At 44.2% G+C, this 10639-nt stretch overlaps 1 protein-coding gene across 2 annotated transcripts; it reads left to right on the top strand.

Annotated features, from left to right (window-relative positions):
- The first annotated feature begins 891 nt into the window (after positions 1-891).
- Positions 892-5476, top strand: LOC306794644 (uncharacterized protein). 2 transcript variants are annotated; one of them, XM_079292776.1, is made up of 7 exons: positions 892-1362; positions 3253-3336; positions 3422-3510; positions 3622-3807; positions 3913-4050; positions 4163-4355; positions 4861-5475. In XM_079292776.1, the coding sequence occupies exons 1-7, from the start codon at positions 1065-1067 to the stop codon at positions 5166-5168; spliced, it is 1296 nt and encodes a 431-aa protein (XP_079148902.1). In that variant the 5' UTR covers positions 892-1064; the 3' UTR covers positions 5169-5475. The 2 variants fall into 2 exon arrangements, with proteins under 2 accessions (XP_079148902.1, XP_079148903.1); XM_079292777.1 differs by lacking the exons at positions 3253-3336; positions 3422-3510 and having other exon boundaries at positions 3629-3807; positions 4861-5476.
- Positions 5477-10639: the final 5163 nt, after the last annotated feature.

Genomic DNA, 10639 nt, shown 5'->3' with positions numbered 1-10639 from the left:
GCCCTCCCTGTACGTTGTGTGTGTTTTCCACACATATAAGGGGGGGGGGGGGGTATGGCTGTAGCCTTGAGAAAAAAACATTAATAAGAAACGGTCAAAGTAACCAAAACTAAATATCTCCCGGACACCGATTAAAAGTATCCATATGTGGATGTGGTGATTTATGTCATCTTACTGACACTTTTGCTGGATGGCACACATGCTAGAAGGTAAAATAAAGAACAACATGGTTCAAGACTTTACACAAAACTCTGCTGGAATATATTTTCAAAGACACGATGCTCCTCTTACGGCCGGTAAGGGTTTGATGGTGGTGAACCCTTACAAACAGGATGAAAGGCAGCAGGATTTAGATGTAAAGCAGCATGGAGAAATGAGCTGCAGCAGTATTTTTACTGGTGACCATAAACAGGGTAGAAAACGTTCCACAACTCTCACCAACATGCAGCTGCATGATTTATATCTAAAGCAGTGTCACAGGTAAGGAAGATTCCAGCCACACCTCTGTCTCTGACCCACACCCCCAAGATTGGCACCACACCAGAGAATGCAGTTATGTTGTTCAGCTGCACCAAAAGGTGAAGGAAGATTGAGGGGAGTGCGTAGAGGATTCTTCGTTAACTTTACTTTTGTTTGGTAGTTATTCAGTTTAATATGTATTTGATCTATTCTATATATGGAATATATCATGTATATATAAATATTAGATAGAATAAGTTGTACCTACATGACTTTAATTTAATGTGGGAGTGGTTTGTGCCCTTCACTGTGTAATGGTGCTGCTCGTGATCAGGTTGGAAAGCGGGGGGGGGGGGGGGGGGGGTGTCAGAGACAGAGGCGTGGCTGGAATCGTCCTCACCTCACCTGTGACACTGCTTTAGATATAAATCATTCAGCTGCATGTTGGTGAGAGTTGTGGAACTTTTTGTAACCTGATGGTCATTAGCAAAAATACTGCTGCAGCTCATTTCTCCATGCTGCTTTACATCTAAATCCTGCCGACTTTCATCCTGTTTGTAAGGGTTCACCACCATCAAACCCTTACCGGCCGTAAGAGGAGCATCATGTCTTTGAAAATATTTTCCAGCAGAGTTTTGTGTAAAGTCTTGAACCATGGTGTCGTGGCCTCGAGCAAACCGCTCAGGGCAGGAGATGCAGCAGCTGCCGTGGTGGGATGGAGCTCTGTGCGGGGCTATCACAACATCGGGAAACCCAGGAACCAACGACCGGGCAGGGCGGCCGTCATCCGGGTGGTGGACCTCCGCAGCGACGTGATGGCCCAGCCCGTGCCGGCAATGAGGCAGGCCATGGTGAAGGCCGTGCTTGAAGATGACATGATGAGAGGAGAGGAGGCGGTTAACGGTTAGAGCCAAAGCAACTAACATATTTATGAATTACAGGAACCAACATTACTTTTTAAGGCACCTGAAATTAGTGTGGGTGCACTACAGTGCTAGACATTCTGAGGCTACCTCGCCAACGTTATCCAATCCTGTTACGAGTCACTAGTCTAACCTGTTGTGTCTTCTTGAGTACCGCTAATTCTAGAACCTATACAACACATTTACAACATAAATTAGATGGCGACAGATGTCTGAGTGTAACGGTAGTTGATCTTTATTTGACCTTATACAGCATGTGTGCCATCCAGCAACTCTCACATGTGATGTGTTATTCTTGACAAATGTTAGTAAGATGACATAAATCACCACATCCATATATTGATACATTGATACTTGTAATCGGCATCCTGGCGTGAACATATTTCGCCAAGGCATATATTTCCACTACAAACGTCAGATTCAGTTATTTACATGTCTGCAGCAATGATAAACATTAACAGTGTAGAGCTCGGCCGGGAGGGAAGAGAGGCCGCCATATTTAATACAGCCGCCAGATTGCGACAGACGGCAACAAGTGTGACATCCTTCTAATCCTCTGAGTCAGAAAAATGTGACCTGTTTGCATTCTCCATTTATCTGTCTCATAGCATAGAGCTATTCGGTCGTGTTTAGTAAACTACAGCATGATGTTCATTTGGTACATTAGTCCCATTTAGAGTAAAATAGAGGGAGAGTGACTTCATTCTCTGATCAGGCAGATATTACTCCACTATATCATTGCATAGAAAAAAGTTGTTTGCTGCTTTATTTATGTTCAGAATGTTAAGTACAGCTTCTTTGATTGCAAACTTTTTGGTCGCCTATAGACATGTCCTGTTCAGCGTCGACTGTACTTAGTTGTACTTAGCTCCACCCTCTCCTGTCACTTCTGGTTGCGATAAACCAAGATGGCACCAGCCTAAGTGTCAAACTCAAGGCTTCCAAGCAATCCACAAACCAATGGGAGACGCCACCGTGACTACTACGTCCACTTCTTATGTACAGTCTATGCTCTCAACCTGGGCTTGTTTTAGAAGTAGAGCAATCTCTTTAGCCTGGCTGGTTTCAGAAGGTCGAGGTTGGTGAGGAGCGGCCTCTAACTTAAAATATCTGCAGGAGCAACTTTTGTTGTCGAGTGTGGGACATTGCTCTTGGACAGCAAGAAGCTGTTCATATGAGGAAAATGACTGTGCAGCAGTTACAATACAAAGTGGGAAGACAAATAGACAATGCAGTTAAGAGGGTTATACAAACAGAAGCCACTGTGTAAAGAACAGGATCATCCATTTTACCACGTCATCATCCACACACACACACACACACACACAAGCAATGACAGTGATCAGATGAGCAAATATTTCACAACTTCTATTCTATACACCTCAGTAAAACTACAGAAGCCCAGATCTGGCCAAAAGCCATTAACACAGTGTGTCATTCCTTTTCAGCAACTGTTTGCTTTTTGAGGATACGGGTATGAATCCTGTTCCCTGAGAAATCACAACTAAATACTACCACCTACTGACACAAAAAAAGAATAACCAGACACAACCAAAAAAGTTAAGCATGTCCGCCACAATGTTGAGCTATTATGATGTGATGTAATAGGCATAGGACTAATGTTTCATGACATTTTTTTTTTGATTACATTAATATAATTGGCATAAAATGAGGGTGCCAAATATTAAACCGAGGGTGAATACATGATGTATCACCCTTGTAGAAATGGGCCTCCTTAAAAACTCAAATTAATAATTTCATGAAAATAAATTATTCTCTATGTGATGGTTAAATATGAATTCATGCAACTTTACTTGTGAAATGCAACAAATCTTGCAGTATTTGACTAATGTCTTGCCAATTCCTGCAGAGTTGGAGAACATTACAGCTGATATGTTTCAAATGGAAGCTGCACTTTTTGTTCCCACTGGAACCATGGGCAATCTCATCGCAGGTGAGCTGTGCATTTATTGGCAGAGTCTGAATACACATTTATGAGGTCAGAAAGGTGATTAACGTGCACGCATTTCATTATGTAGTGATGGTGCACTGCAGGGAGCGGGGCGACGAGATGATTGTGGGCGATCGTTCCCATATACACATTTATGAGCAAGGAGGGAGTGCACATGTGAGTGTCCCACAGCAGCAGACACCTGCGGTCAGGCCCTCTGCACCTCTGCACCGCTTTCCTCATCGTCTACATTGGATTCATTCACTGTGTTTATGTGTGTTGACACAGCTAGCAGGGGTCCACTCTGTCACAGTGACCAATCTCCCTGATGGAACATTTGACTTGGACCAGCTGGAATCAAAGATCCGCCACGGTTACCCCAAACCCTACTTCCCCCGCTCACGCCTCATATGTCTGGAAAACACACACAATGTACAGGGAGGGCGTGTGCTGCCTCTGACCTTCCTGCAGGAGGTGTGTGTGTGTGTGTGTGGATATCTGTTTTACTTATATGTACTTGCCTTACAACAATAAAATAAAGTATGCAGCAGCTCTCACAGGTTTGTTTCCATCTCCAAGGTTCGTGCTTTGGCAGATAGATATGGTCTGTCAGTTCACATGGATGGAACAAGGGTGATGAATGCTGCTGTGGCCCAGAGGGTGCCTCCATCCACCATACTGAAGCACACACACACCGTCAGTTTGTGCCTCTCTAAGGTGGGACTGCAAAACACAAACACACTCACAGAATGAACCAGAACATACTAATTGATGTGAACCAATAAACAAAATAAAACTGCTTAAATTCATACTTCTCGGTGTGTAACAGGGTTTGGGTGCCCCCGTGGGTTGCATGCTGGCTGGACCCCGAGACTTCATATCCCAGGCAGTGCGGTGTCGTGAAGTCCTGGGTGGGGGGTTGCGACAGGCTGGTATACTGGCAGCAGCTGGAAAACTGTCTTTACTGGAGATGGTTGAAAGACTGGAGGAGGATCATCGTAATGCTAAGACCTTTGCTGAAGGTGAGCAGCTCATAATTGTTGGAGCTATTTATTTGATATTGTATTTTGTTATTTCATTTATAAGTAGTATTGTTTAATTGTTGTAGATGTTTCATATGTTAAGATTATGTTTCTCTTTAATAGTAATTTGTTTCGTTCTATTATTTTTTTGGGTAATTATTGTGGGCACCTGTTGCTATTTAAACGAGTAGAAAGATAGGACCAGCATGCACCGGGGTGGGCGTATAGTTTTTACCAGCTGCACAGCAGCATTGCACTGCACAGGACAGGAGAGACAGCACGACAGAAGTTTTGTTAATTAGTTTGTTTGCTTGTTTTATTTGCTTTATTTAATAAATACACAAAAATGGAATCCTGCTTGGACAGTTTACTCTCTTCTGGCTGCGTAAGGATACCGACCACGGTGCATCAGTGGCGTTTGATTATTATTTGTTTAAGTTTGATTTAGGCGACAAATGGCCACTACACTGCTCATAACTCCTTCTCTTTTCTTCACCTCTCCCAGCTCTGCTCGACTGTGACCCTCCTCTATTCGCTGTAGACATGGCTGCTGTGGAGACAAACATTGTGCGTTTCCATCTACAGGAGCCCAGTTTAAGCCCCTCTGAGTTCTGTGCCCGCATGGGTCAGGTTGGCGAGGGAGAGGAGGCAGCACTGGGACAAGGAATACAAGTTCTCATGTACCCCTATTTTGGAAATTCAGTCCGGGCTGTATGGCATCTTGGGGTTTCCCCTGAAGATACTCAGCTGGCCATCCACAAAATGCAATTTGTGGCTTCTCAGTTCTTGGAGGAAAAAGTCAGAGGGCAGTGAAACCTGGTACTTCATAAGATGTTAATATACCAGTATTTACCAAAAAGCTCTGTTTTAGTGTGTTTCACTGGAATTCCGTTGGAAGGCAACAGTTCGGGTCCATGTTAACTTCCTGTCAACTGTTGGCATTAACATATAATTCTGGAGTTCGGTTTATCAATAAAATCACTGAATTCCTTTTCTTTCAGGGAATGCAATAAACACCTGGTTTGTCTGCACCTAACCTCTGTGTCAAGCCTCCTGCTTCTAAAGTCCAGCCGCTACGTGGCCATCCTAACAGAGTTCATACTAATTGTTAAAATTGTCCCTTTCAACCATGAATCTTCAGCTAAATTTAGAGCACTTTATCTTTTAAAAGGATGGAATGTTTTGTTTCTTAACTGTAGACTATTAAAGTAGATCCTTTGATCATAGAAAAATGGTGCAATGTAGTCAGATTCATTGACATTCATAACATTTTGAATATTTTATTGTGAAATGTTGAATTTGTATTCATCTATCACATGATGAGACACTTTTTGACAAATGGGCTTGAATCTTACAAAACAGAATTCAGCTAGATTAAAACAAAACACTGAATTTGGGAACAAATGCAAATGGCTTGGTGGTGAACATGTGACGTTAAGACCAGACGATCAGACAATAAAAAAAGATCAGCTACCGCTGCACTGAGACTTCTGTCTCCATACAAACATTGTTGTAAAAGTCTCTATTCTCACAGGATAAGAAGAAGTGTCATCCTGTCAGACTAGCCTGGGCTAGCTCATCCTATCAAGACAAAAATGAGAGGATTTCCTTTTTGTTCTGGAACAGGGCCTTAAAAAGTAATGTTAGTTCCTGTAATTCTCAACTAAGTGAGTTACTTTGGGTCTTACCATCAACAGCCTTGTATCTTCTCATCAGGTCATCTCCAAGCTCCAGTGTGTAGTGTGTGTATGATGTGTGTATGATGTGTTTACACTGTGTTGTGACCACGAATGCGCTGAGATAACTGAGACACCCTCAAATTCTTCAGGGGTCGCACACCTGCTTTTGGCTTGACCTTTATCCCCGCGCTGTCAGCCATCATCCATTTCCTTATTAATAGAGAGTGAGAAAGGAGGTGAAAGCATGTCCGCAAAATCAGCACCTCCCCTATACACACACACACACATGAAATGATTGGGGCCATGGGCTCGGGCCCAAACTGAACTGGTTATATCCGGCAGTTAACTCTATTTTTATCGGCAATAAAGCCCCAGCTCCCTCGTGTCTCCGGGTCCTAGTCAATATTTGGAGGCGAAGGCTTGTGGGATTGTATCTACCGTGGCCTTATGCTGCGTTCACACCGGTTGATTTTTTGACGCACTCCAAAATCGCGTCCAACGCGCTGCCGGTCGTGTTCACACCAAACGCGGCAAAATCGCGTAGCGCCGGAGAGGGGGCGTGGTTTATCGAATGGAAGCCGTTCACCTGGCCGCCATTTCTTTCCGCTGTCAACCGTGAAAGGAATAAGGACAATTGCTGCTTTGTACGTGTTGTGGAAGTCCCTCAAACATCGGAATGCCAAACGCCGTCATGTCTGGTTCATAATATTGTTCAGAGGAGCTCCGTGGATTGTATCGAGCTGTATTCACTGTCTAGCAAGCCACCGGTCGCTGTTTACTACAGCTGTAGGCAGGGGCGGACTGGGGGAAAAAAGTGGCCCGGGAGTTTACTGTCAGACCGGCCCACTCAATGCATCGCACGTATCGATGTCAGTGGCCTACTTGGAAAAATACCCATACACTTAACATTATTTTCGATGATTACAAAGAAATTACATCATATATGTTTTTTTTTATAACATTTGGATCCACCAATTTGCCTGGATGGACACATTGAATAAAATAATACTCCAAGGTAGTAGTTTGCTCGATGAATATGCTGAACTTTGGGCTAGTATCAGATGGTTATACGTATAACTACAGAGCCTTAAGGAATGAATGTCAGCAGAGAAAGACCACACAATAAAGAAACTGGAATCAGAGGGTAGAATTAGTTTGAACTATATTGAAATGAACAGAACATACGATGGGGTGTGAACATCAGTGGTATCAGTAGTGTTGCATGCTGGGTGTGTGATTGTGTGTGTGTGTGTGTGTGTAGGGGTGTTGAAGGTGCATAACAAAACAATAAGTTAAGTAACAGAACCTAAACTAACTCTGCCAGCCCAGGTGCATTATAGTCACATAGTAATAAAAAACAATATCAGTATACTCATGTGTTATTATTACCTCACTACACGAGTAGTTTTTGCAGCAGCCCACTCTTTTCTGCAACACCGTCTATGATTTTCTCACTGTCCAGCATCTGCAAAACATCTGTCTGAGTAGCCATCAACATAAAAGCCTCCAGGTGCTGTTGAGAGCTGGTTAACTTAAACATTATTTGACATAAATGATTAGAAATGATAAGATTGCCCTCTTTACAACTACCACCATGGATAGCTTGCTCATCGATTGTAAGCAAGTAACTACGGCTAACATGTTAAATTAGATAATCTCGATGATGCGAACAGCGCCAGCTTGCTTATTTGACCAGATCATAACGGTCTCAATTTTGGACATTTATCATTTATCTAGCTAACGTTAGCTAGGCTAGCTTGTAGCCGAACACTACCTCATCTGTGAAAAGCAAGCTAACATTGGCCAAGTCAATGCCACAACTTACCATCATAACACTGTCACCAGTCGGTGGTTTCCCAAATAAGTCAGAGATTTTTAAATATTTTGATGCACCTTCCTCCAGATATCTCTTCTTTTTCTCCCTGAGCTTTTCAGCTCCACCTTTAAAGGATTTACGTTTTGGTACCGGTGCCATGCTGCTAGCTCGCACTCAAAACGGCTTGTCTCTGAGCGAGTGACGCAAGCTGCAGATACATGAATCCGTGACGGGACGCTACGTCAATAACTGACAACGCATGGTCAAATCAACGTAATTAACACAATGACAGCCACAAAGTCATAAGAACCAGTCACATATATTCATATGACAACAAAGCACATCAATCCAGCAGACCTGCAGCGGATCCACACATTCCACCACACAAGAGCACGAGCCATCAAATATTATTCATAAAAACGTTACTGCAGATGTAAAAAAACAAACGCAGTTTGTCACTTACCAAATTCTTTGTTGACAAAGAATTTAATCCCAGTACATCGTTCCAGTTCCAGTAAGAAGTCCTCGATTCATGGACGCCGTGACAGTCGAGCCGCCCCTGTATTTCGCCGGCCCCGCCCCGACCGTCGCCCGGCACGAGCGCACGGCGCAGACCGCGGTTATGGAGAAAAGTTTTTAAAAGCACCGTAATGTCCAGCCGTGCTATGGCGTCTCAGATCGCGAGGAGTAGTATAATGTCAGTCTATACTGTTGATACAGTTTTCACTGATTATTGACTTTCGGTATTAGAGTCAATTGAACGTGTTCTGTGAAGCATATAATATAGTCGGGGCCGGCGATGTCAGAGACCGGCCCAAACCCCGTCGGCCTACCGGGGATTCCCCCGGTATCCCCGATGGCCAGTCCGCCCCTGGCTGTAGGAACACTAAATAAACAGATTTGGCTGTGATTCAACGGAAAATAAACCGACAAAAGGGACTCCGCAAAATCGCGGCGCGCCAGTCTCATCGCGTCTGTGCATCGACTTTGTATGTAATCTCGACGCGCGTCAAAAAATCAACGCGACCGGTGTGAACGCAGCATAGCGTCGAGGGAGTTGCACTCATTACAAAACGACTCCCACCTCCGTCTACTCACTTTTTTCTTTCTGACCCACAAGTGCTACGACTACATTCCCATCTCCCTTCACACACATTTCCCACTCGCGCTCATCTACTCATGCTGTCTTGTCCGATGTTAATCACTCGATAAAAGTCCCAGTGTGTGTTATCAGGACCGCACCACACTGTAGTTAAAGCTGATATTGCCAGTAACAGAGCCGGGTTTTACGAGCCATAACAAGTCGTCATTAAAAGTCATTAGCAAACATCAGCGTCGTAAAAAAAGGCCACAGTCGGTCACGAGAGCCCCACAAGAGCCGTGAACGGAGAGAGATAAAGATGTAAGCAACGCGGAGCGGCGATGGGGGCGCTGAGAGTGGGAGACGACCTGAGGAGGAGTTTTTTTCCGGGATCCCGGTTTGCTTCTGTAACCTCACACTCTTGTCTGTGTGTGTGCGCGTACGCCTGCGTGTTTTGTTTCTCTCAGATGCCTTCCAGCATTCCTCGCCTCTGTGTGGAGACGGGAGACTGGTGTTTTGGAGAAAATATTGAATTAGAGAGAGGAAAAAAAAAAGAAGCAGAGAGGGAGAAATGAAGGAGAGGGAGAAATATTGACTCCTTCTGGGAAGGAACGAGACGGCAACGCCTTTCCAATAACCATAAACCCACTGGGCTGAAAATAGACGGGCCGAATGAATAAACGAATGTGTTCATCCCACACGAGCTCTTCTCTTTCACAGAAGGAGGGGAATGGAGGTGACCCCCCCTTCTCTCTCTCTCTCTCTCTCTCTCTCTCTCTCTCTCTCTCTCTCTCTCTCTCTCTCTCTCTCTCTCTCTCTCTCTCTCTCTCTTTCACTGAGGCCATCATTTCTTCACCATGACGAAAGCTATTAACCGGAACAAAACAGGTGTTTATGGGAAGCCTTCCCTCAAATGAGGTTTGTCACGCACACACACACACACACAGTCCAAAGGTGTCGACATCAGTGCCTGCGAAACAAGAGCAACATCTGTTTCACATTTAAATCCCCCCCTGTTCATATGTCATGGACCATGTGGACAAGCTTTATTTCACACACACACACACACACACACACACACACACACACACACACACACACACACACACACACACACACACACACACACACACACACATTGCGCTTAAGATGCAAGGGAAGCTGAATCTGATTAGTTCTTTGCCACTTTACGGCCAAAAGTATGTGGATGACTAAACATTGCACACATATCCCAAGTAAATTTTAGCCCATTATCACAAATCACAATATTGCCTCAAGGGGCTTTACAAGCTAAACAGTGCAACACCCTCTTTCCTCAAACCCATCAAACATGTGGTTAAATTGATATTGACATGAACGGCAGTGTCCTGGGTCAAAGCCCTGCGTTTTGTGACTCATTATTATTGGTGATATGTCGAAATACTTTCCCCTCGAAACGTATTTCACAATGCAGTTTCGTGAACATAACTTTTAGGAGACGTGGCTGCCCCTTGGCGTTATAGTTGACTCATAAAAGCTGTTACAAGATCAGCTTTTCCCATAATATCAGGGGCCGTGCCAAAAGCTCATTCACACTTTTATTGCTCGCGGGATTGACAGCTGCAATCGTTTGATCTTCTGATCCCTTGACAGGGTTCCCAAAAAAGACCTTCAAAAAGCTTCAGCCCATTCAAAATGCTGCTGCCAGAGATCTTACAGGGACCAAACG

Source organism: Melanostigma gelatinosum, assembly GCF_949748355.1.
Source record: "Melanostigma gelatinosum genome assembly, chromosome: 21".
Taxonomy (NCBI): domain Eukaryota; kingdom Metazoa; phylum Chordata; class Actinopteri; order Perciformes; family Zoarcidae; genus Melanostigma; species Melanostigma gelatinosum.
Note: the sequence above shows the minus strand (reverse complement) of the source record. Positions and strands in the feature narration are given on the sequence as shown.

Bases quoted from the DNA above. Each gene is read 5' to 3' on its own strand.
- LOC306794644 (XM_079292776.1), top strand. From the start codon at position 1,065: ATGTCTTTGAAAATATTTTCCAGCAGAGTTTTGTGTAAAGTCTTGAAC. The intron at 3,808-3,912 runs GTGTGTGTGTGT...TCCATCTCCAAG, and splicing joins CTCTGACCTTCCTGCAGGAG to GTTCGTGCTTTGGCAGATAG. The intron at 4,051-4,162 runs GTGGGACTGCAA...GGTGTGTAACAG, and splicing joins TCAGTTTGTGCCTCTCTAAG to GGTTTGGGTGCCCCCGTGGG.